This window comes from Heptranchias perlo, chromosome 36 (assembly GCF_035084215.1).
Source record: "Heptranchias perlo isolate sHepPer1 chromosome 36, sHepPer1.hap1, whole genome shotgun sequence".
Taxonomy (NCBI): domain Eukaryota; kingdom Metazoa; phylum Chordata; class Chondrichthyes; order Hexanchiformes; family Hexanchidae; genus Heptranchias; species Heptranchias perlo.
This window is the reverse complement of record NC_090360.1, coordinates 16,738,768-16,766,049: the sequence shown is the minus strand read 5'-3', so window position 1 is coordinate 16,766,049 and position 27,282 is coordinate 16,738,768. Positions and strand designations below refer to the sequence as shown.

Genomic DNA, 27,282 nt, shown 5'->3' with positions numbered 1-27,282 from the left:
TGTAATTGAGTTTTATTTAAAGGAAACACATCATTTCCACTACACGCAGCAATTGGAGGCAGCTTCATGGACTGTATTGGTAATTTTGGTGTTGCATATTGCAATTATTCAGACTTAGCATCACACCCTTACTTTGGCCAAAGCTTCAGTGCCATGGTACAACTTATCCAACGACATGCAGACCAACTAAGTAGAGTCATCCTTATCATGGGATCCATTCTTAAGGGGGACCTAAATAAGCTACAGGTTACCACCCACATTTAATGTTCAATATGTAATTTTTTTTTGTATTTTGGAGATGAGGTCAGATATCTCTGTAACTGAGCTAGAGTGTGAGGAGGGAGAAATTAGTGTCACATTAGAAAAGCAGTACAAAATGACACTAGCTGATCTGTGTTTGGAGCAAATTCACCATTTGAATCTAGACAATGAATGCTGGTAAGTAATTTGACCCATAGAGGAAGCTGCTGTGCTCAAAGTAGCAGTTCCTGACTTGAGAGGAAGATGTCATAGCTAACCACCAATATACATTTGTTCCTAAGGCAGAGATCTACATTGGTCTATTGCCACCATCCCTTTGAAATGAGGTCAAACGACAAGGATAGGTTACCTAACTATTAAGTGCCATCTGGAATGAATGGGGTAAAATGGATTTAGAATGAGCTCCCTATACATCTCCAATTGCTCCAGATCTCTGACACTGCACTCCCAGTACATCCACACTAAGGAACTCCCCTCCCCTAAGCAGCACCAGAACTATCGTAATGTTCCCACACCCCTGCCAGTTCTTCTGGAACAATCCGACTCCCCCTCCTCTTGAGATTGAAGGACTCCCCCAATATTCCCACACTGTTGCTATTGTCCCACACCCAACCATCCTTACTAGTAACACACTCCAGAACCCCCTCCTAAGACTGTGAAAACCCAATCCTACCGGAGTTCTAACACATCAAAGGATATCATCATTCCTGCACACACCAGCACCCTTCTAAGTGCTTCCAGCCCCTGTGGCCCTCAAACTTGGTATCTTCTCCCAGAACCTGCTTTCCCATGCTGCTTCCAGACCTCAGTATTGTTTAACAGTAGAGAGATACCACCACTGAACCTACTAAAGCCCAGTCCTGCTGGTAGGGGGTTGCGAGTCAGGGTAACGACCTGTCCACATAAAAATGCTTTTCATTACGGAAACAGCCTAGGGACAAGATGAGTCTATCTACAAAGTTATGAGTCTATCTACAAAGCTCAGCATCCCCTACACCACACAAGCCCCTCCTCATTACTTTAAAATTCCGCATACACACCTTCAGTCGACTACAATTTGCCTATTGTCTTCCTGTTTATGCTGTGAGTTAAGATAAAAAATGAAATCTATAGCTAAAACATATAAGAAAAATCAAGGCCACTGATTTATCCTTTTCACAAAGTAAACAGAACCTTGGCATTAAATCTCTTAAAACCTCAATAAAAATCCTCGAATACCTTGTAATAAAATCAGAAATTGGCTTTTATAGCCACTGTAAAATGGTGGCCCTGAATGCATTGTGCATTACATGGAATAACACAGATTGGTGTAAAACACATAAACTCTGACTCATTGAGGGAACCTCACCCATGGGAGATTGGTTAGTACATGTGTGTGTATGTATAGTATATATAATGTCACTAGGCTGCTGCCTGGTATGAGGAAAGAAAGACCTGAAAAATTAGGGCTTTTTTGTTCGAACAACACAGATTATGGGATGATATGACAGAAATTAAAATTATGAAAGAATGGGACACAGTATTTAGAAGCAGACTGTTTTCAGTAGTTGAGGGGCCTGGACAGGGAGGGTATAATTACAACATTGAAAGTAATAGATTTAGAACAGAGAACAAGAAAACTTCTTTACACCGAGTTATGAGGCTGTGGAATTCACTTCTGGGATCAGTGAATGAGGCAGAAAGTATGTCAACATTCAAGATGAGATTAAATAGATGGATGAAGATAAAGGGATATGGGAACATGGACTAGTTGGGCTTAATGGCAGTTGTAACTTCTATGAACTTAATGCTGACATGCATTTTACTCCAAGCAGGTAACAGGCACAACTCTGCTTCAATTGTTTCGTGAAATGACAACTTTAAATGCCCGCAACCGAGATAGAAATTTAAATTAGGTGCTTTTAAGGAAATATTCAGCAGATCTCCACAACTGATTAAATTTTGCAAATGAGACTAACGAACAAAAGAAATTGGAGCAGGAGTAGGCCATACGGCCCATCGAGCCTGCTCCACCATTCAATAAGATCATGACTGATCTTCTACCTCAACTCCACTTTCCTGCCCCATCCTGATATCCCTTGATTTCCCTAGAGTCCAAAAGTCTTATCTATCTCAGTCTTGGAAATACTCAACGACTCAGCATTCACAGCCTTCTGGGGTACAGAATTCGAAAGATTCACAACCCTCTAAGTGAAGAAATTCCTCCTCATCTCAGTCTTAAATGGCAACCCCTTATCCTGAGACTATGCCCCCTAGTTCTAGACTCTCCAGCCAGGGAAACAACCTCTCAGCATCTACCCTGTCAAGCCCCCTCAGAATCTTATATGTTTCAATGTGATCACTTCTCATTCTTCTAAACTCCAGAAAATATAGGCCCATTTTACTCAATCTCTCATCGTAGGACAGGCCTCTCATCCCAGGAATCAATCTAGTGAACCTTCATTGGACCGCCTCTCAGGTAAGTATATCCTTCCTTAGATAAGGAGACCAAAACTGTGCACAGTACTCCAGGTGTAGTATCACCAAAGCTCTGTACAATTGTAGCACGACTTCCTTACTCTTGAACTCCAACCCCCTTGTAATAAAGGCCAACCTGCCATTTGCCTTCCTAATTGTTTGCTGTACCTGCATGCTAACTTTCTATGTTTCTTGTACGAGGAAACCCAGATCTCTCTGAACACTAACATTTAATAGTTTCTCACCAGTTAAAAAATATCCCTACCAAAGTGAATAACCTCACATTTCCCCACATTATACTCCATCTGCCACCTTCTTGCCCGCTCACTTAACCTGTCTATATCCCTTTGCAGACTCCTTGTGTCTTTCTCACAGCTAACTTTCCTACCTACCTTTACATCGTCAGCAAACTTGGATACGTTACATTCGGTCCCTTCATCTAAGACATTAGTATAGATTGTAAATAGCTGCGGCAACCTATTAGTTACAGCTTGCCAACCTGAAAATGACCCGTTTATCCCTACTCTCTATTTTCTGTTTGTTAACCAATCCTCTATCCATGCTAATATATTGCCCCCTAACCCCATAAGCCCTTATCTTGCGTAACAACCATTTTTGTGGCACCTTATAGAATGCCTTTTGAAAATCCAAATATACTACATCCACTGGTTCCCCTTTATCCACCCTCCTAGTTACATCCTCAAAGAACTCTAATAAATTTGTTAAACACAATTTCCCTTTCATAAAACCATGTTGACTCTGCCTAATCATATTGCGATTCTCTAAGTGCCCTGTTGCCACGTCCTTAATAATGAAATCCAGCATTTTCTCTATGACTGATGTCAGGCTAACTGATCTGTAGCTCCCTGTTTTCTCTCTCCCTCCTTTCTCGAATAGCGGAGTTACATTTGCTACCTTCCAATCTGCTGGGACCATTCTAGAATCTGGGGAATTTTGGAAGATCACAACCAATGCATCCACTAACTCTGCAGCCACCTCTTTTAGAACCCTAGGATGTAGTCCATCAGGCCCAGGGGATTGGTCGGCTTTTAGTCCCATTAGTTTATCTAGTCTTTTTTCTCTACTGATATTAATTGCTTTAAGTTCCTCACTCTCATTATCTCCTTGGTTCCCCACTATTTTTGGTATGCTTTTTGTGTCTTCCACTGTGAAGACAGATACAAAATATTTGTTTAACATGTCTGCCATTTCCTTATTCCATATTATAATTTTTGCTGTCTCAGCCTCCAAGTGACCAACATTTACTTTTGCTACTCGCTTCCTTTTTACATACTTGTAGAAGCTCTTACAATCTGTTTCTATATTTCTTGCAAATTTACTCTCATATTCTATTTTCTCCCTTTTATCAATTTTTTGGTCATCCTTTGCTGGTTTTTACTACTATTCTTTGCAACATTATAAGCCTCTTCTTTTAATCTAATACTATCCTTAACTTCTTTCGTTAGCCACGGATAGATCACTTTCCCCGTGAAGTTTTTATTTCTCAATGGAATTTTTATTTATTAAATGTCTGTCACTGCTTATCTACTGTCATACCTTTTAATCTAATTTCCCAATCTACCTTAGCCAGCTCACCCCTCATACTTATATAATTGGCTTTATTTAAGTTTAAGACTCTAGTTTCCGACTCAAGTATGTCACCCTCAAACTCAATGTGAAATTCTATCATATGATCACTCTTCCCCAGAGAATCCTTTACTATGAGATTACTAATTAATCCTGTCTTATTATACATTACAAGATTTAAAATGGCCTGTTCCCTGGTTGGTTCCATGACGTATTGTTCTAGGAAGCTGTCTCGAATGCATTCCATTAATTCGTCCTTCAGGCTACCTTTGCCAATTAAAATCCCCTGGGGTTATTGCATTACCTTTGTTACAAGCTCCTAATATTTCTTGATTAATACTCTGTCCATCGGTATAACTACAGTTAGGGGGCCTATAAACTACTCCCACCAGTGTTTTCTGCCCCTTGTTATTTCTTATCTCTGCCAATACTGATACTACTTGCTGATCTTCCGAGCCAAGGTCCTGTCTCACTATTGTCCTTATGTCATCCTTTATTATCAGAGCTACCATCCCTCCTTTTCCATTCTGCCTGTCTTTCTGAAATGACATATTAATGACAAAAATATTTTTAAATGGTCAAAAATCAGCAAGCAAGGCAAAGCTAATTAAGCATAATTTGGGGATTTAAAAAAAATCTTGGCTAATGGTAAAGTGAGTAATTTTTTAAATTTATTCATGGGATGTGGGTGTCACTGGCAAGGCCAGCATTTATTGCCCATCCCTAATTGCCCTTGAGAAGGTGGTGGTGAGCCGCCTTCTGTGTGGTGAAGGTTCTCTCACAGTGCTGTTAGGAAGAGAGTTCCAGGATTTTGACCCAGAAACGATGAAGGAACGGCGATATATTTCCAAGTCAGGACGGTGTGTGACTTGGAGGGGATCGTGCAGGTGATGGTGTTCCCATACGTCTGCTGCCCTTGTCCTTCTAGGTGGTAGAGGTCGCGGGTTTGGGAGGTGCTGTCGAAGAAGCCTTAGCGAGTTGCTGTGCTGTACAAAGCAGGATGCTGGTCCCTCTATTGCGCTGTTATTTGATGTACTGCCCATGATTAGGAATCAAGAAGACACTTGCCTTTGGTGGGCTTCTGTACGACTGTTGTACTTGAATCACTGCCCAGTTGGACATTTCTGGACCCTTTCCTGATCTGAACCCCTTTCTCACAACATTCCACTATCCCATTTTCTTCCAGAAAGAGCAGCAGTGTTTAATCCTAAATTTTAAAATCTGATCCCTTTTTTTTGAGCCCTTAATCAAAATAAACAGCCTCCACACTGAGCAAGGCTGGTTAGTCGTCTGCTCGGCCAGTACTAGCTGATGCATTTGCCCACTAAATATTGAGGTAGCATCCCCCTATTATTAGGTCAGCTCCCTTTTGTTATTTTTTTTTAGGAAATAAGGGAGAACGGATGGAAACTCGTTGAAACTTTGAGCCATTTCAAGGAGAATATGACAACAGCAAAACAACCACATGTAGAACAAATAGATTCAGTAAATCTTGACATGCGACAGAAAGAGAGAGAAGGCAACAATGCAGATTATAGCACGCCATCTGTGCAAGCAGAGGCCAGGCCAGGCCAGGCCCACAGCAACTCATCCATCGTCACCGGGCGCGCCTGATGAAGGTGGAGCGGCCGCTGTGACGTGAGGGGGGAAATCTTCCGCACGTAGAATGTTGTGACAGAAAGTTACGAGAGGTCGCGCAGCAACAGCGGTGACAAAGGAGTCTGAACGTTCGAAAAAAAGAATGTGCGGTAAGAGTCAGCTGGGGAGGGGGAAGACACCGCGGCTTCCTCTTAAAAGTGGCCTCGGCTTCTCCTTTAACACAAGCTGCCCCTGGGTAAAGGGAGACAAAGCCTGTCCTTTCCAAGGGCATAAAACCGCTTGCAGCCTTTTTTTTCAGTTCATTTTTTTTGGGGGGTGCCATAAGGTGGTGTTCATCCGTTTCTGTTCGTGTTAGAGTTAATGCAAGTTATGGTGAAGTTGCTTTTAGTTAAATCCTGACTTCCCCCCCCCCCCCCCCCATACTCAGGCCTGCTTTAATTTCTTAAATGGGAGTGCCGAATTTGTTTTCTTCTGGCACTATAGATTTTGAAAACTGTGCTAGGCGGAGGTGGACGATGGAAAACTGTACAAGTGCATCAAAATGTAGTTTCGTTTTTAAATTTGAAAATTAGTCACTGTGTGCCCAGACTTTCCATATGGCAACAAAAAATCTTAATACATTTGGGAGAGGAGTGACTTATTTTCGATGATGGTCATACCAGCAAAGTTTGGATAAGGAAAATAACTCCAAATGGTTTCTGATGTAAGGGGTTTTGAATTGGTGCCCAGAGACACACATAACTGGGGTACAAATCAAATATGCAACCTAAAATGTTGCAGAATTTGCATGGGTACAATACGCCCAAACCTCCTCGATCATCAATCGATCCCTCTGCCCGAACAAATTTCTGCCCAGAAAACTGGCCCCATGCCCAAGTTAGAGAGCCTCATCTACAAGTTTCCTGCAATTGCGATTGTTCAGAGGCTTTCTTCAAATTACGACCAGATTTTCAGGTGCAGCAGGAAACAGTCATTTTTCTGGTGTCCTATTGCCTTTTTTGAGCGGTTGTTTTTAAAATTTATCCTCACTGATACCTGAACTGTATTTTCTGTTTCTTTGAATGCATTTTTATGGTCTCAGTATAAGTGATATTAAAATTGAAAAGCTGCCACGATTACAAGTTGCCTGATCTGCATGAATAGTTAGATGGCTTGAAACTTCAATTTTCATACTTAAAGAAGGAATATATAGTGTGATCAATTAGATCATGGCTGATCTTAACCTCAACTTCATTTACCGCCTTAGATCCATATCCCTTGATACCCTTACCTAACAAAAATCTATCGAGCCAGCCTATAATCAATTCTACAAATTGTAAGTGGCTATCTGTAGTTGAAGATTTTAACATGTATTAAGGCATAGCTGTATTGCATATAGTCATTTCTGATACTTCTGGAATACAAGAAATGGCCTTAATGATCACTGGGAAAGAGAAGGGGCCGTTAGAAATACTCCAGTACTTGAGAGGGTGGTCGGGGGGAGAGGAATATCTGGATAGTTCGCTTCAGACCTGGGTTCTCCTTACTCCGATAGTGGACGGAGTAAGGAGAACCCAGGTGAGATAATGAGGATCCGCAGAAACTGATCCTATCCAACAGGGGTACAATGTACTTGCTACCTGTGAGGATAAGGATAAAGACAGTCGGAAGGACAGCCAGAATGCTGACGACGACGTCCTGGAGCAGGAGGCTGTCCAAAGGGGGAGGGGGAGGAGGAGGAGCGTGGTGTGGTAGCTTTTGGGGATTCAATAATTAGGGGGACAGATAGCATCCTTTGTAAGCAGGATCAAGAGTCCTACATGGTATGTTGCCTACCTGGTGCCAGGATGAGGGACATCTTGAAACGGCTTGAAAGGATATTGGAGAGTGAGGGGGAGGATCCAGTTGTTATGGTCCATGTTTGGACCAATAACATAGGAAAGAGTAGGCAAGGGGTCTTGTTCAGAGAGTGCTAGGAGCTAAATTAAAAACACAGGACCACAAGGGTTATAATCTCTGGATTATTACCTGAGCTACCTGCAAATTGGTGTAGGGATAAGCAGATTAGGGAGGCGAACACGTGGCTGAAGGAGTGGTGTGGGAAAGAGGGGTTCCATTTCATGGGACACTGGCACCAGTACTGGGACAGGAATGTACTGTACCATTGGGACAGGCTGGGACCAAGGTCTGTGGAAAGAATAAATAGGGTGGTCACAAGGACTTTAAACTATTAAATGGAGGGGGGGTGATGTCAGGTGGAAAATGTACATAAGAACATAAGAACATAAGAAATTGGAGCAGGAGTAGGCCAATCGGCCCCTCGAGCCTGCTCCGCCATTCAATAAGATCATGGCTGATCTGATCCCAACCACAAATCTAAAGAACACAAGAAGTCGGAGCAGGACCCGGCCACATAGCCCCTGGGCCCTCTCCGCCACCCACAGGGCATTGACCGATCCGAACTCAGCTTCATGTCCAATTTCCTGCCCGCTCCCCATAACCCCTAATTCCCTTTACTTCTAGGAAACTGTCTATTTCTGTTTTAAATTTATCTAATGATGTAGCTTCCACAGCTTCCTGGGGCAGCATATTCCACAGACCTACCACCCTCTGAGTGAAGAAGTTTCTCCTCATCTCAGTTTTGAAAGAGCAGCCCCTTATTCTAAGATTATGCCCCCTAGTTCTAGTTTCACCCATCTTTGGGAACATCCTGACTGCATCCACCCGATCAAGACCCTTCACAATCTTATATGTTTCAATAAGATCGCCTCTCATTCTTCTGAACTCCAATGAGTAGAGTCCCAATCTACTCAACCTCTCCTCATATGTCCGCCCCCTCATCCCCGGGATTAACCGAGTGAACCTTCTTTGTACTGCCTCGAGAGCAAGTATGTCTTTTCTTAAGTATGGAGACCAAAACTGTATGCAGTATTCCAGGTGCGGTCTCACCAATACCTTATATAACTGCAGCAATACCTCCTTGTTTTTATATTCTATCCCCCTAGCAATAAAAGCCAACATTCCGTTGGCTTTCTTGATCACCTGCTGCACCTGCATACCAACTTTTTGATTTTCTTGCACTAGGACCCCCAGATCCCTTTGTACTGCAGTACTTTCCAGTCTCTCGCCATTAAGAAAATAACTTGCTCTCTGATTTTTCCTGCCAAAGTGCATAACCTCACATTTTCCAATATTATATTGCATCTGCCAAATCTCCGCCCACTCACCCAGCCTGTCTATATCCCCTTGCAGGTTTTTTATGTCCTCCTCACTCTCTACTTTCCCTCCCATCTTTGTATCATCTGCAAATTTTGATATGTTGCACTCGGTCCCCTCCTCCAAATCGTTAATATAGATTGTAAAGAGTTGGGGACCCAGCACCGACCCCTGTGGAACACCACTGGTTACTGGTTGCCAGTCCGAAAATGAACCATTTATCCCAACTCTCTGCTTCCTGTTTGATAACCAATCCTCCACCCATGCCAGAATATTACCCCCAATCCTGTGATTTTTTATCTTAAGTAATAATCTTTTATGTGGCACCTTGTCGAATGCCTTCTGGAAGTCTAAATACACTACGTCCACTGGTTCCCCTTTATCCACCCTATACGTTATATCCTCGAAGAACTCAAGCAAATTTGTCAGACATGACTTCCCCTTCATGAAGCCATGCTGACTTTGTCCTATTAAATTATGCTTATCTAAATGTTCCGTTACTGTCTCCTTAATAATAGACTCCAAAATTTTACCCACCACAGATGTTAAGCTAACTGGCCTATAATTTCCAGCCTTCTGCCTACTACCCTTTTTAAATAACGGTGTTACATTAGCAGTTTTCCAATCTGCCGGGACCTCTCCTGAGTCCAGGGAATTTTGGAAAACTATCACCAAAGCATCCACAATCCCTACTGCCACTTCCCTCAAGACCCTAGGATGGAAGCCATCCTAGGGTCTTGAGGGAAGTGGCAGTAGGGATTGTAGTATGTGTAATAAGTCTAAAACAAACGCAAAGGAAGAGAGTAGAGTAATAATCAGCAATTATGCTCTAGGCACTACAGGTAAAGGGAAAAATGAAAGATGCAAAGTAATTAAATCAGCAGAGGGAAATAAGAAATGTGTAAGAAAAACATTAGAGCAGAAGGACAGGTTAGGGTGTTTGGCCCAAATAAGGATTTAAGACTCTAGTGGGAGTTGTGTATAGGCCTCCTGGTAGCAGCTGTTAAGTGGCAGAATATATAAATACAGGGATTAGATAAGCATGTAGCAAAGGCAGAGCGGTTTTAGTGGGGGATTTTAACTTTCATATACATTGGAATAAGCAGACGAGGTCATGTCAGAAAGGTAATAAGTTTCTTGAGTGTGTTCAGGATAGCTTTCTGCAACATTATGTCCAGATTACATTTAATAATGAATAATGAGCCAGATTTAGTTAACAGCCTAAAGGTGCGTGAACATTTATCTAATAGCGGTCATAATATGATCGAGTTCAACGTTATGTTTGAAAAGGACAAACCCGTAACAGCTACTAAGATCCTAAATTTAGGTTCGGCCGACGTCAACAGGATGAGCCAGAGACTGTCCACAGTAAACTGGGCAAATCTGTTAATGGGTAAAATGACAGAAGATCAGTGGGAGGTGTTCAAAAAATATCTTAACATGATACAGAACCAGTTTATAGCCCTAAGTGGCAAGAGCTCTACTTGCCAAAAAAAAAGCCATGGACAACAAAAGAGATAAGGGACAATATAAAATTAAGAGAAAAAGCATACAAAAATGCAAAAAATAGCACAGATCCTGGCAACTGGGAGAGATGCAAAGGGTGACAAAACAGATAGTAGGAACTACAAAAAGGAAGTATGAAAAGGAACTTGCAAGGGATATTAAAATCAACACACACAACTTTTACAATTACATTAGGAAAAAGAGGGTGGTCAAGAGCAATGTGGGCCCCTTAAAAACTGATAATGGTGATATTGTAAATGAAAATAAGGAAATGGCGGACATGTTAAATAATTGTTTTGCGTCCGCATTTACAGTAGAGGAAGAAGATAGCATGCTGGATACCCCAAGGAAACTAATTTTGAATCGGGGATGGGACTCACCCTAATTAACGTAAGCAAATTAACGGTAATGAAGAAAATAATGGCACTAAAGGCTGACACGTCCCCAGGACCAGATGGTTTCCATCCCAGGGTTTTAAAGGAAATAGGTGAGAACATTGCAGAAGCCCTAACTATAATCTCCCAAAGTTCTCTTGATTCAGGAACCATTCCTTTAGATTGGAAAATTGCACATGTCACTCTGCTATTTAAGAAAGGTGAGAGAGGGAAACCAGGGAATTATAAACCAGTTAGCCTGACAACTGTTGTCGGGAATTACTAGAGTCTTTAATTAAGGATTGAGTGACTGAACACCTTGAATATTTTCAGCTGATTAGAGAGAGCCAGCATGGATTTGTAAAGGGTAGGTCATGCCTGACGAACCTGATTGAATTTTTTTGAAGAGGTGACTAAAGTAGTGGACAGGGGAATGCCTATGGATGTTGTTTATATGGACTTCCAGAAGGCATTCGATAAAGTCCCTCATAAAAGACTGTTAGCTAAAGTTGAAGCTCATGGAATTGAGGGCAAATTATTGACCTGGTTAGGAAATTGGCTGAGCGGCAGGAGACAGAGAGTAGGGATAATGGGCAGATACTCATAATGGCAGGATGTGACTAGTGGTGTCCCACAGGGATCTGTGTTGGGGCCTCAACTATTCACTGTATTTATTAATGACTTAGATGTCAGGATAGAGAGCCACATATCCAAGTTTGCCAATGACACAAAGATAGGCAGCATTGTAAGCAATGTAAATGGATGCATAAAATTATAGAAAGATATTAATAGATTAACTGAATGGGCAAAACTGTGGCAAATGGATTTCATTGTAGGCAGGGGTGAGGTCATCCATTTTGGACCTGTAAAGGATAGATCAGATACTTTCTAAATGGGGAAAATCTCGAAACAGTGGAGGTCCAAAGAGACTTAGAGTCCATGTACATAGATCATCATTAAAATGACAGGGACAGGTACAGGGAAAATAATTAAAAAGGCTAATGGAATGCTGGCCTTTATATCTAGAGGAGTAGAATATAAGGGGATAGAAGTTATGCTGCAGCTATATAAAGCTCTGGTTAGACCAGAGTACTGTGTTCAGTTCTGGGCACCGCACTTTAGGAAGGATATATTGGCCTTGGAGGGAGTGCAATGTAGATTTACAAGAATGACAGCTGGACTCCAAGGGTTAAATTACGAGGAGAGATTACACAAACTAGGGTTGTATTTCCTGGAATTTAGAAGGTTAAGGGGTGATTTATCAAAGTTTTCAAGATATTAAGGAGAACTGATAGGGTAGATAGAGAAAAACTATTTCTGCTGGTTGGGGAGTTTAGGACTAGGGGACATAGCCTAAATATTAGAGCCAGGACTTCCAGGAGTGAAGTTAGGAAACACTTCTACATGCAAAGGGTGGTAGAAGTTTGGAACTCTCTTCCACAAACAGCAGTTGATGCTAGCTCAATTGTTAATTTTAAATCTGAGATTGATAGATTTTTGTTAACCAAAGCAATCAAGTGATATGGGGCTAAGGTGAGTATATGGAGTTAGGTCACAGATAAGCCATGATCTCATTGAATGGCGGGAAAGGCATGAGAGGCTAAATGGTCTACTCATGTTCCTATGTTCAGCACAGCTTCTGAAAAGGTGATGTCTTACAAACTTGACTGAATTTTTTGAAGAATTCACTATGGTAGTGGATGAGGGAAATCTGGTAGACATTGTCTACCTGGACTTTCAGAAAGCTTTTGATAAGGTACCTCACAATAGGTTACTTCAGAAAATAGAATCTTGTGGTATCAGTGGAAATTTGATATGCTGGATTAGGAATTGGCTCCAATCCCACAGACAAAACGTTGTCGTTAATGGATGTGGTTCAGCCAGGAGGCACGTTACTAGTGGTGTCCCCCTGGGATTGGTCCTAGGCCTGCTACTGTTCACTGTTTTTATTAATGACCTGGACAGCGGTGTTGGCAGCAAGACCAATACAAAGTACACATCATTTACAGGGAATAATGCTGAAAGAGGTTGAGAGAAAAAGATCCAGGTGTTATTGTGCACAGATCACTGAAGGTTCATGACCAATGCAGAGAAGCTGTAGCTAAAGCTAACAGGGTATTGGGTTGTATTATTAGAACTATTCAGTACAAATCAAAGGACACCATTCTGTCATTATACAGGTCACTGGTTAGACCGCATCTGGAGTACTGTGCCCAATTTTGGTCCCCTCACAGTGGCCTTGGAAAAGATTCAGAGGAGAGCGATTCCTAACTTAAAAGAACTTCAATTACTCAGATAGGCTTAAGGAGCTGGATCTATTTACTTTAGAGCCGCGTAGTCTAAGAGGTGACCTGATAGAGGTTTATAAAATAATGAAAGGGCTGGATAGCATGCCTATTGATAAATTGTTCCAGTTTGAAAGATTGAGGAGGACCACGGGACATGCATTTAAACCATGCAAGACTAGGAATAGACTGGATATTAGGTGGTTCTTCTTTTCCCAGAGAGCAGTGAGCCTCTGGAATGCATTGTTGGCTGGTGTGGTGAGTGCTGACTCTCTGCATGCCTTCAAGAGGGAGCTAGACTGGTTCTTGACTGGGTTAGAGATTGCATCGTAGATAACACTTGGTCCATGTAGTCTTCTGAACTGGTAACGATTGCCTGAGGGGGTCATAAAGGAATTTTCCAGAGTACTTTCGAGAACCACGAATTTTTCTCTCTTTTTGCCTCTCCCAGGAGATTACATGGCTGTGGGGGTGGGGGTGGGACATAGGAAGTGCCAATCCATGATGTTCCAGCCATCATGAGTGTGGGGCAGGCTTGATGGACCAGCAGGTCTTTTCCTGCCCGTCAATGGTAGAGTTACATTGTTGATCCCTGGTTCCGCTCTTTGTGTTCTGTGCTCAGCAGCTGATTAATTGTTAATGTTAGGGGAGTGCGAGTTGGGTGCCTTTCCGACTGCCTCTCGGACTGAGATCAGCTAGCTCAGTACCAACCCGTGAGATTGACCCTCAGACCTTTGTGATCCATACGACTCAGCTGCCCACTGCTTAAACCTACTAAACTTCCAGGGTTGATTGGAGATAGCATCAGCATTACTCCAAAACGTGATGTCGTCATTAGTGATCACCTCTAAATCCTGAACAGTAAACATCCAACGTCAGCTCAAAGTTTAACATAGAAACTTTTTAATATTTCAGTATCTTTCTTTTATACTTAGTAACCAGTTGCTACATTAAAGTAAAACTGCAAACCGTACTTTGATAAAAGGAGACATCTTTTTAAAAGTATTAGGAAATTACCTGTGGTGCTGCCCGCAATGAGTTGATAATTTAAAAAAATATTTAAGATAGCAATGGAGTTAGGAAGAGGCTTTGGTAACTTGCTTCACAGAGCCACCTAGTGGTAAGGGCTGCAACTGCATCGTGACAGTTGACATAGCAAAATTGAATGGGAAATGTTGACATTAATTTACAATGGTAAATGTTGACGGAAAAGCATAACAAAAATTGTAAAGTTTGTGGACAAGCAGCACACCACAGGCCCTGCACAAAATTTTTAGTATCTAGAGTTTAGAATTTTGGTACATTTAAAAAAAAATGAACAAATACAAGTAGTGTATGCGGATGCATGAAATAAATTATTTGGGCAGACCTTGCTGAAGGACAGTAGTGTAGGGAGAAAGGATAGTGCAGTAGGGTTAGAATGCTTAATGTTTCCAGTAAATGGGGTCCATGGGATCGTTAGCAACTTGAGAAAAAAAATCTTGCAATTATATAGCTTAGCAGCAGTGCTTTGGAATGTCTTATGTAGTTGTACGAGGCGGGCAATTTGCAGAGCAAGTCCCCACAAATAGTAATGCGATGAATGACCAGTTAGCCTATTTTTGGCCACTGCCTCTGCTTATTGTTTACACGTTTACAGCGGTTGTCTGGAGAAACGCACGAATGGTCAGCGAGTGTTTGATGGAGTGCAGATTCTGTTGGGGTGGGTCACTGTAGGAATGCATCTCGCTTTAGGGGGCAAAAATAATCCTCGGGGTTTTATTAATAATGTTGTATGGTCTCATTTCTGCAACACTGGGTTTTTCATTGCATCCACTCCTAAATGCAAATTGTAGCCCCCAGTTGGAAAATTTGCGTTCTATTTTATGCACGTGTGTGTGTGTGAAATATAATGTGTATTCTAGCAGTTGGCCGGTGGCATTGCTCACAGTTGAGCAAGCAGATACCCATTTTAATAACAAGAGTATTATCAACAGTGTTACATGAAGTAAGTTTGCACACAATATGTAAGACAGAGAATATTATAATGGTTTTATGAGGTATATCCATCAAGATCTTTGAAATGAAATTATTCCTGAAACGTAACACCTAGGTCATCCTTTTTATTTTCAAGGAATTTTTGCCTACCTTAACTACCATGTTCCCCAGACCAGAAGAGAAATTATTGAAATCTTGTTCAAGGGATTGCAGAGACTTGAATACAGAGGTTACGATTCTGCAGGTAAGTTGGTTTTATATTGACTAATGATCTTGTATTAAAGAGAGAAGGAACTTGCATTTGTATAGCGCCTTTCATGTCCTCGGGATATCCCAAAGTGCTTCACAGTGAAGTATTGTAGGGAAACCAGGCTGCTAATTTGTGCACAGCAAGATTCCACAAACAACCTTGAGATTAATCTGTTTTAGTGATGTTGGCTGAGGGATAATGTTGGCCAGGACAGCCTGTTCTTCTTCAAGTAGTACCATGGAACTTTTTAAGTCCAACTGAGTCGGCAGACAGGGGCGTCAGTTTAACGTTTTGTCTGAATGACGGCGCCTCCAGCAGTGCAGCATGCCCTCAGTACTACAGCCTAGACTGTGCGCTTGAATTGCCAGAGTGGGGCTTGAACCCACAATCTTCTGACTCGGAGGCTGACAACTGCAGATTTTGCATTTGTAAAACTGTTGTCTGTTATATACCCAGCTGCAGCATTCTGCTGAGGAAGGTTTATGAGTTAGGGAGTTAGTATTAAATATGTCTTAAAGGGACACTGTATTTATGTAAAAGTGTTTGGCAAACTTTTTTCTAATTAGGGAGGAAGAAGTCCTGTTCATCATGGTTGTCACAATGAGGTCCAGTATTGTGACGATACATTTCAATGGCGTTTAAGTCCTTCCATTGTTTATTTGCAAACAAGTGAAAAAGGCTTGTCAGATGCCTTTGATGAAAAATGTGCCTTTTTTTTGCAGAAGTAGCTTTCTTAGAAGGTAGTATTTAAAGAGTAGGACTTACCTTCGGCTGTCTAATTGGTGTCAGTACTGCTGCAATAGTATCATTTGCTACATATACCCTCAGTTTTATTACTTTAAATAAAATTGAGGAGGCATTTTTCCCTGCTTTAAATTTGTACATTCAGCAAGCTGGGAGAAGTCAGCACTGTAGAGTGGAACATATTCGTTTTTGAGGACTCCTAAGGTCAGGCACAGCACAGGCCAAATATTAGGGCTATACAGAGGGAGCTTTACTCTGTGATGTGGCTTAACCCACAGCCTCAGAAGAACATTCCCAACTGCACCAACTATTTTTTTTTCCATTTCCTGCCACAGCCATTTCCTGTCCTGTCTGGGTGACGTTTGCCCATTTGTGCCAAATTACGGACATTTTCGTGTTGCGACCCTGTTGGGGAGGGAGAGAGTTGAGCCTCTCCCAACTCATTTTATGTGGGACTTTTGGAATCAGCGGAGGTGAGAGACTTTCATCCAGTCAGTCTGGGCTGGATTCAAGTCCAGATTCCAGGTGACAGGACAGTGTGATTAACTGCACTGCCCACTCATTTAGTCAAAGCTTTGAAAAGAAAGCAAAATTTCACTGATTTGAAATTAGAGTGCGGCCTACATAAATTTCAGTGAAATTAAGGCACTGTGTACTTTTCAATCTAGCACATAAAGAAGAAAAAAGTAATCTATCGCTGCAGCTAAAACTTTTCCTAATCACCAGTGCCTTTGACTCATTGAGTACACTGGTACATGTTACAGTCTCCTCCTTTCTGCTTGTGTCACAATCTTGAGGCAGTGCAGTGATATTTCCCTGCCTGGATCTGAAAGCTATCATTACGGTGATTATTGCTCTCTTTATACTGGCGATCAGACGTGATACCCAAACTGAAATTCACTTTCTTCTTGCCAGTATAAACTCTGCGTCCTATGCTCTTGAATCCTCTCTCTCTTCACATATATCCACCTCTTGAGATAGTTTCCATTGTTGGGAACTGATTTGGAGATAGCATAGTCTAATGTTTTGACTTGAAACCTCCCTGTCTCTTAAATTTCCACCCGATGACTAGCACCTACCTGACATCCTTTCTGCACGACATAAAGACAAAGAAAGAAAGACATCCATTTACATAGTGCCTTTCACGAATTTTTCAGCCAATGCAGCACTTTTGAAGTGCCGTCACTGTTGCAATTTAGGAGACGCAGCAGCCAATTTGCACTCCCACAAACAGCAATATGATAATGACCAGATAATCTGTTTTAGTGATGTTGGTTGAGGGATAAATATTGGCCAGAAGACCTCCCCTGCTCTTCTTCGAAAAGTGCCATGGGATCTTTTGCGTCCACCTGAGAGGACAGACGGGGCTTCGGTTTAACGTCTCATCCGAAAGACGCCACCTCCAACATTGCAGCGTTCCCTCGGTACTGCACTGGAGCGCCAGCCTAGATTTTGTGCTCAAGCCTCTGGAGTGGGTCTTGAACCCACAACTTTCTGACTCAGAGGTGAGAGTGCTACCCACTGTGGCCATGGCTGACATAAAAAAAAGATAAGTCCTTGCTCTCGTCTCTCTTTTGAGTGTACATGCATGCATTGTTTACTTGCAATCATGCAGCTCATGTATATGCAGAGATACACCCATCAAAATACTTTGCTGAGGGCCACCTATATCAAAGGAATAGGGTCACTCCAGGTGGATTTGTTTTTTGAGTCTGCAGTAAAGCACCAGGTGCTTTTATCAACACGGCCTGCAAGATCCCATGATACTGCGTGTTCTGGGGGTTGGTGCCACAACAGATTTGTGCCTCTCCTGGCCTCGGATGTGCTTGTAACACTGCTGGGACTTGCCAGACTTCCACTGGACTGCTAGAGGTTCACCTTGCAATTGTTTTTTGATGCTTCGGCTGCAGTTTGGCTGCAGCCAGCTCATTGGCCAGTGTTTGCCTACTTAACACAATGCTAACACTTTGAAAACAAATAGCAATTCATTGGCGGTGAAGCACTTTGGGACAACCTGAGGTGGTGAAAGACGTTATATAAATGCAAGCTTTAAATCAACTGGCCTCTTGTACCACCACTGTTTTCTAATGATTGAGAATTGCCAATTACCCAGTTAGCTGTTCTTAATCAGCTGAAAATACAGGAGTACAAGAAGCTGCTAAATTGTGCTCAGCCTGTGTTTAAATGCTCTCAGACAGAGCTCCTTCACAGTATAACTGGATGCTTCCCCAGTTGCACTGTTACAGTAATGTTCCCAGAACTGTCCCAGTGCCACTGCCACCCTGAAGAGTACGAGATTATGGGTTCCAGTCCCAGCATCGATGGACAGTTGACATTTACGGACAACGTGTCACGCTCGATGACATCCGCCTGTCACACTCGATAACATCAGCACACAATAGCTGATGAAGTATAGTGATGATTTTGGTGATGTAGATTCAGGAATTAATCTGGAGGACATGTTGATAGGTTTAGATGAAGTAAGGTGGGAGGAGGGTTATGTGGAGTATAAAAACCGGCATAGACAAGTTGGGCCGAATGGCCTGTTTCTGCACTGTTAAATTCTATGTAATTCTATTTAATCTGCCGCTAGTATGTATCGCCAATTGGAATCCTAATCAAAAAGTGCCAGCCAGATAAGTGGGGTTGGGTGGTGGCCAGGCCTCACTAGCACTGGGACGAAGGGCTGCGGCCCGGAATGGCAGTGCCTCGGTTTTGTGAGGCACTCCCGCTCCTCCCAGCCCCGCGAACATAAAGAGGAACGTTCCTTTGGAACCCTCTCCGGTCGGACCGCCAGCTGATGCTTGGTCGGAGCGGGTGCGACGCAGGCAGGACGGGGGCACAGACATAAGTCCTTTAATATGTTGTCGGTATTCAAACACTGCTTTGCCTGTGGAATATAATTCAATCTATGGAAAATGGAATTGCGTTAAAGGGCAGTGTAGCTTTCTGCTGATTTCAAAATTGGATCCTGTGGGCCATTAACAGGTATTTATTGAAACTTCAAAGAGTCAAATTTGGTCTTAATGAGCCATCAAAATTTGATAACATTAATACGAGGCTCCGTCATGACATTCGTGTTGTGATTGAATCTAGAATTACATAAGGAGTAATTTGACTTCAATGCAGGGTACAATCGGGCGGGGTGTAAAATGGGCAACCGACCCAAACCCGCCTGTTGCCCGCCCGACGGGTGCAGCTAAGCTTGGCCCTGTAGAATGTATAACAGGATGTTCGGCCCAACCAGTCTGGGTTGGTGTTTCTCCTCCACGTGAGCAGGAATTCCCGGCAAGATTATCACTAAACGCCCGGATTAAAGCGCTCTAATTCCCGGGTCTCCCAATTATCGTATTTGACACGAAGGAGTTGGGAAAATAAAAGTTGTCTTCTCTCAATCCTATTGTTGGCAAATGGAGCAGGGGCGGGGCGGGGCGGGGCGGGGTGGGGTGGGGGGGGGGGGGGAGGGAGAGGGAGAGGGAGAGGGAGAGGGAGATGAGGAAACATTTTATTTTTACGCAACGAGTTGTTACGATCTGGAATGCGCTGCATGAAAGGGTGGTGGAAGCAGAGTCAATATTAACTTCCAAAACGGGAATTGGATAATTACTTGACAAGGAAAACTTTTCAGAGCTGTGGGGAATGAGTAGGGGTGGGGGTGTGATTAATTGGATAGCTCTTTCAAAATGCCGGCACAGGCATGATGGGCCGAATGGCCTCCTGTGCTGTAAGATTCTATGATTCTATTTTTTTACGCACACCAGGCTGTCGATTCAAATAGCTGTTGGAAGGAGAGCAAACTTTGCCCGTCTTTAACCTGCAGGAAGTGTATCTGCTGTTGGGTGAGCACAGAACAGTGCTGGCATTGACTGAAATGGGAGAGCCAGTTTGCTTATGCTCCTGGAGTTTGAAGCAAGCATGAAAATTGAGTGACTTTGACTTCGTAGAACAAATTGAAGTTGAACACAAAGAAGTGATGATATCTCCAGAGGGATTGGGTGTACTGTACCCGGATTGGCAACAGAGAGGTCATGGTTCAGGGTCATTGTATAGTAATTGATCTGTAGCCCTGATTTTAAAGGTTTCACATTTTAATTCTATCCAAGTTTTAAGAGGTTAATAGTGTAAGTACCAGGCCTAGATCAGTTGCTGCTGAATTAACTAAGCACTGGGTTAGATTGCGGTATTCGCCCCTATATGCATCAAATCACACGAGCTGGTTTGGTGCTAATTTTCCATGAGGTATTTTTTGGGCTAAATTTCCCTTTTCTTTTGTAACTTTCCTTTTCTTCATCTGGCCTGGTGCCTACAGATGAGAGCTTAGCTTGCTCTGAGGCCCCTGCATCAGATTACTGGAGAGGTGCCACAGATTGCTGAGGCATCCCCCTCCCCTCCCGATTTTTCTCCGCTGGGAGAGACCACAGCTTTAATTTGGCTCAGACTGGGAGTGAGCGACGCAGGGTTCAAAACTGCATCTGCTCTGCGGCCCTTCACCTGGTTTCCTTCTAATCTGTGGTGAAATTTGGCCAAATATCTTATAAAAGAACATTCTTAACACTTTTCACTTTTCTTTTGATCCCTTCTAAACCCTGACTTCTCACTGAATGAATTGCAATGTGTTTTAAAATTTTACAGTGTCAGCCGTGGCTCAGTGGTACCACTCTCGCCTCTGAGTCGGAAGATTGTGGGTTCAAGTATCACTCTAGAGACTTGAGCACATAATCTAGGCTGACCCTCCAGTACAGTACTGAGGGGAGGGAATGCTGCACTGTCGGACATGCTGTTATTCGGATGAGATTCTAAACCGAGGCCCCGTCTGCCCTCTCAGATGGACGTTAAAAATCTATTCAAAGAAGAGAAAGAAAGAACTTGCATTTATGTAGCACCTTTCATGACCTCAGGATGTCCTAAAGCCCTTTACAGCCGATTAAATATTTTTGAAGTGTAGTCACTGTTGTAATAATGTAGAAGGGGAGATTATCCCTGTTGTCCAGGCCAAGTTATCCCTGGTGTCCTGGCCTAGTTATCCCTCAGCCAACACCCAAAATAGATGATCTGGTCATTTATTTCATTGCTGTTTGAGAGAGCTTGCTGTGCGCAAATTGGCTGCCACGTTTTCCAACAATGACTACGCTTTAAAAAGTACTTAATTGGCTGTAAAACGCTTTGGGATACCCTAAACTCATGAAAGGTGCTATATAAATGCCCTTCTTTCTTTCTTTTTAATTGATACACCATATTTTTGCTACTAGTCTCCTAGAGAGCATGATGCAGAATAAATGTTATTGTAATGTGCAATGGGGCTACATAATTGAACTTATCCACGCACCAGCTAAAGATTTGTCTAGCTCTCCTCATGGCTCTTTTGGTAAGTGCACTGTCCAGTGTAAACCTGAATCATACGGTCTGCAGAGGCCTTGGGTTTGATCCCTGGCCTGTGCCGAGTTAGCACTTGAGGCCCTACAATGGCTGTCAACCTTGGGCGAAGAGACCCATTCTTGATTACATTCAAGGTGAAGATAGAATTGGGAGTAGCCACGATGCCTCCCATGGTTGAACAGCTGCTGACGCTCACTGTCTGGGCTCATTCTTCAGTGGCCTTGGTTCTACTCTCTGATACTTCCCCCACCCCCGCCCCACCCCCAAACCCTCTGCTTTTCTAATTCTCTCATTGCCTTTAAAAGCCTTCTCAAACTCTTACCTTTTTGACTTTGTCACTCCTCCCAACTCCCCCATTACCGCTAGTCGACCGTTCTCTCCCATGCCCATTTTGGGATGGGATATAGGAGGTAAGCTATTCAGCCCCTCAAGCCTGACCCACCATTCAATTAGATCATGGTTGGTGGGATAGTTCATTATGTTAAGGCACTATATAAATGCAAATTGCTGTTGAATGTAAATTTCTCTGAATTCCTTACTAGGAATAGGAATTGATGGAGGAAATAACAAGGAATGGGAAGATAAAGGGAAGCAAATCTGTATCATTAAAAGGAATGGGAAAATAAAGACCTTGGAAGAGGAAGTGAACAGTAAGTGCAACGGGAAAGTTAAGTTGTAAGATCACTGATGTAACATGGAATGTGTTTCCTCTATCATATGTCCCAGTTGTCTGTTTTTTAAAAAGCTGCAAAAAATATACAGATTATGTGACCTAAATTTATTTTCTAAAACAAAATTACATAAAATTTTACAGCACAGAAAGAGGCCATTCGGCCCAACAGGTCCATGCCGGTGTTTATGCTCCACATGAGCCTCCTCCCACCCTTCTTCATTTAACCCTTTCAACATATCCTTCTATCCCTTTTTCCATCAAGGAGTTAATTTTGTTGCTTCTACCATTTTCCTTCCAGTAACTGAAGCTAGTTTCACATTTTATATTTAAAAGGAAACTTAAGTTTGAGAACAAAGCAGTTCTTGGGGTTATTTTGGTCTGACTAAACCCTGTGTTTAATTAAAGCAACATCACCCCACAAATGAAACATGCTCATTTTTCTGAACAAAAAGTAAAAAGAACTGTAAGCAAAAATTCTCATTTTCTTCTGCGTTTCCACAATGAAAAGGTGTCTCACTATCAGCTGAACTTGAAAAACGAGTGGTTTGTGAGATTTTCAATTTCACAAGTTAAAGTGAGGAACTTCAACATGCATTTTATTAACAAATCAGATGTAATAAGCAGTGCAAAGTGTGGAAATTAGTTACAACTGTCGACATTGGCGTGCACTGCTGTCGGTTTCTCACACGCCTGTAAAAACAAATAGTGCACGTTTGGAACGTGCTGAATTTTATACAGTGCCAGGGAATAGCAACACCATTCAATCATTAAAAGTATCTCTTTTATTAGTATTTTGTGTGACATTGAAGCTTTGTGTCAATAGCATTGAGTATAGGTTTAAACACTTTTATAAGTGTCTGTATAAACGTTTTGTCTTTCATACATATTGTAATAGGGGTAATTTGTGTTTGCATAATTCCACTGTTGTCACTGTGGTGTATGTTAATTATTGTTCAAACTTTCTTTTAGAACAAGAAGATGTTGACTTTGACGTAGAATTTGAAACGCATTTAGGGATTGCACACACTCGCTGGGCAACACATGGCGTCCCGAATTTCGTCAATAGTCATCCCCAGCGGTCAGATAAGGACAACGGTGAGTGTATTCTCCAGCACCGTTATGTTGTGACAATGAAACCTTTCAGTTACGCCTCAGAGATAAATGGTTCGGGTAATCTAAGGAGTTTGTGACACAGTTCAATGTTTAAAGGTATTGCCATAATCATTATATCATTATGTTCAATATTTGTAGACCTTGTTAACCTTGGTGTTTTTAAAACTGCTTGGTCAATGCTTTCTGTTATCTCTGCTGGGATAGTTTGATGCACTTTTATAACTGAAATTGATCTTCAATTACAACAGATTGCTATACATTACATTCATTATATAAGATATACTTTGTGTAATTTACATGATGCAGTGTGATGGCAAGTAAATCGCACATGTCTTTTGCGAATGGCCCTGGGGATCGGTGGTAGAGGGAGGTGTACCCTGGAGACTGTCTGTGGGGATCGGTGGTAGAGGGAGGTGTACCCTGGAGACTGTCTGTGGGGATCGGCGGTAGAGGGAGGTGTACCCTGGAGACTGTCACTAAGGGTTGGTGGTAGAGTTTGTGTATATTGCTGCACTTGCCCATTAAGTCAATGTTTGATGGGTTTCCTTGTGATACTGCAACATTCTGAATGATTATATTTGGCTGGGGTGAACCACATTCTCTTCATGTGAGGCTCATTCTATATAGGGAGTGTTACCACTGTGCTAGCCAGTCACTGGCCAGGAAGAGATAGCAGATTTAGAAAACTTCCCAAGGTGTGTCACAAGCGTTACCAGACAAAATTTGACACAGAGCCACATGAGATATTAGGACAGGTGACCAAAAGTTTGGTCACAGAGGCATGTTTTAAGGAGCAACTTAAAGGTGTTGGAGAGATTTAGGGAGGGAATTCCAGAGCTTAAGGCCTAGACGGCTGAAGGCACGGCCCCCAGAGGTGGGGCAAAGGAAGTGGGGGATGCACAAGAGGCCAGAGTTGGAGAAACAAAGTTCTCGGAGGGTTGTAGGACTGGAGGAGGTGACAGAGATAGGGAGGGGCGAGGCGAGGCCATGGATGGATTTAAAAATGAGGATGAAAATTTTAAAATCGAGGCATTGATGGGCCAATGTAGGTCAAGAAGCACAGGGATGATGGGTGAGCGGGACTTGGTGCGAGTTAGGATACGGGCAGCAGAGTTTTGGATGAGCTCAAGTTTATGGGGGGTGGGGGATGGAAGATGGGAGGCCGGCCAGGCAGCATTGGAATAGTCGAGTCTGGAGGTAACAAAGGCCATGGATGAGGGTTTCAGCAGTAGATGGGCTGAGGCAGGGGCGGAGACGGGCAATGTTACCGAAGTGGAAGTAGATAGTCTTTGTGGTGGAGACCGAATCAGGTTATGATGCACGGTGCAAAACTGCCCCTGATTGACCATCGCAGTTGGAAGGAGTGTAAGGATGGCTGGTAATGAAAATGGAAATGATCATATTGGTGCTGTAGAGATGTAACAGATTCGGAGGTGACACCAATTGGTAATCAATGTCTCATTTATTAATAGTCAAATCAAACATGTAAAGGTATCAAATATTTAGACACCAAAGATCAAAACAATATTACCCTGTTTGATCTATGGGCAGAGGTCGTAATTAAGTTGGCGACGTAGTTGTTTCAAGTTTTCCCACAGTCTTCTGATAGTCAGTTGTTCATCTGATAGTGGTATCGTCTTCAGACAGCTGGGAGGTCTTCGCTGATTCCTCTGCCCTGATCCCAAAAGACATTGGGTTTTTATATTCAGCCTGGCAGGAAACTCTCACTATATATGGGACAACACTCATAAGACGCTTATAGATTAACGAAGTTGTTTTTCAAAGAATTCAAGCTGGTCAGCTTGTTTTAACATTATTCATTTAACCACAAGACCCTTTTCAAGGTAGTTTTTCAAGGTGGCCAGTTTGCGTGTCTGCATTGTCTCGCTATCCAGCCATGGCCCCAGTTTTGTTACTATCTTTGGATTATCATTCCGCTTTTTGGGTCATTGTTCCTCTTTTATCACATAGCTGTCTTGTCTAGCAATGAGGGCGACATGGAGTCAGGCACTAGTCAAAGGTTAACAGTTTACAATTCAGCAAAATACGCAGCACAGTCTGCAGAGCATGATAGTTAGTAGTAGTATTAAAAATATTTCAATTTTTCCCTATTTCCAACATTCTTACAGGGGGTGGGCTTTAAGTGTTTAGAGTAAGTAATTGATATTGTTGTGGCAGAGAAGGGGAAGCTTTACTGCACAGTTGGCTGTGCTGAACCTAAGCTGAGAGTGCTTGATGGTAACATTGTCTGCCCAAATGGGAAAGAGTTCCATTCTTCAGTGCTAACATTATTCACCTTGATGAGAACCAAAATGTACCAAGAAAGGCTTGATTAAAGTGGGTTGAAAGTTCAGCAGAATTGTTATATTAAAAAGGACTCCTCAGTTTCTTAGAACTGATAAGGTAGCATGTGAAATCATGATTTTATATTCCGTACAAGCTCCCCAATCTACCTGGGCGAATGCTGAATGGCCTGTCTTGTATCACGGACGGATCACAATGGCTTCACATCTGCCAGCTTGGTTTGAATGAATTTGAGTTGCGAGATCTGGCTGCCAAGCGCCTGGCACGTAAGGCAGGTCATTTGCCCGTTTCAGCTGGCTTCCAGAGCAATTCCCGCGCCCAGGATCGGGGTCTTCTCCCATCAGCACACCCACACCGACTGGGACTCACCCGTCCTTCCAGCTCCCAATATTGGACACTAATCTATTCCACCGATTACACTGCTGCATTGCCAGGTCTGGAACCTGGTTTGCAACATTAGGAGTCGAGAGGTGACACAGGTAACTTGTATTCACCCGAACGACTGGTAAAGATGTACTGTTGCTGAAGGTGGTTAAACAGATTTACCAGAATGATAAGGGGCTAAAAGGGTTAAAATATGTGCACAGGTTGCCTACACTAGGCTTGTATTCTGTCCAGTATAGAAGATTAAGGGGTGATCTAATTGAGGTGTTCAAGATGATTAAAGGATTTGATAGGGTTGATAGAGAGAAACTACTTCCTCTGGTGGGGAAGTCCAGTACAAGGAGGCATAACCTTAAAATTAGAGCTAGGCCGTTCAGGGGTGATGTCAGGAAGCACTTCTTCACACAAAGGGTAGTGGAAATCTGGAATTCACTCCCCCAAAAAGCTGTTGAGGCTGGGGGGTCAATTGAAAATGTCAAAACTGAGTTTGATAGATTTTTGTTCGGCAAAGGTATGAAGGGTTACAGAACCAAGGCGGGTAGATGGAGTTAAGATACAGATCAGCCATGATCTAATTGAATGGCGGAACAGGCCCGAGGGGTTGAATGGCCAACTCCTGTTCCTATGTAAACCAGTGCTGCCATTGCAGTTATCACTGTTACCAAAAGCTGCTTTAACACTGTGCAAAGTCCATTCCCTGCTGCTGATGCCTGAAGCGTGCGGCTCATGCAGATGTCTCCGAGCCGCCAAATGTAAAATTGCCCGTTCTGCGTAGAACAGAAATTCGCCAGAAACAGGTTTTCCTGGCAGTCGGTTTAACAAGTCCTGGCAGTTTGGTACTGAGCTCGTAAACAGCCGCACTTGACCTGGCCCTGGGGGAAGGGATAGTCTCAGAGCAGAAAGTCAAAAGCAGCTAATTTATTAGATCTATCGTGCAGAGATATTGAGGCCTCAGTAGTTCAGCCTCAAGGCCAGGTGAAAGTGCCTGCAGAGCTGTTGGAGACATATATGGTTATTTCTGCATTGCTATAGTCTGCATCAATATTTGCTTGGTTTGCCTTCACGGCCACTGGTCAAACACTATCCCTGTAGATGGAAGAACACTCGCTTGTATACAAATAAGGTGAATGGAGGTGCTAAGCAGGAGCTGGCAGGTACTTAAGTAAACACAGTGCTGTGGTAGGAATCTTGCTTTAA

General features: G+C 42.7%; 1 protein-coding gene across 3 annotated transcripts in view; it reads left to right on the top strand.

Moving 5' to 3' along the window:
• Positions 1–5,909: 5,909 nt before the first annotated feature.
• LOC137304143 (glutamine--fructose-6-phosphate aminotransferase [isomerizing] 1-like) overlaps positions 5,910–27,282 on the top strand; it is a 79,558-nt gene continuing 58,185 nt past the window's right edge. For 2 of the 3 annotated variants that reach the window (XM_067972640.1, XM_067972639.1), the window contains exons 1-4: positions 5,910–6,053; positions 15,378–15,485; positions 22,154–22,261; positions 23,254–23,379. In XM_067972640.1, the coding sequence (XP_067828741.1) occupies positions 6,047–6,053; positions 15,378–15,485; positions 22,154–22,261; positions 23,254–23,379 (349 nt within the window). In that variant the 5' untranslated portion in view covers positions 5,910–6,046. Of the gene's footprint in view, positions 6,054–15,377; positions 15,486–20,055; positions 20,261–22,153; positions 22,262–23,253; positions 23,380–27,282 lie in introns of those variants that run through there. The other variant, XM_067972641.1, reaches the window with a different exon arrangement.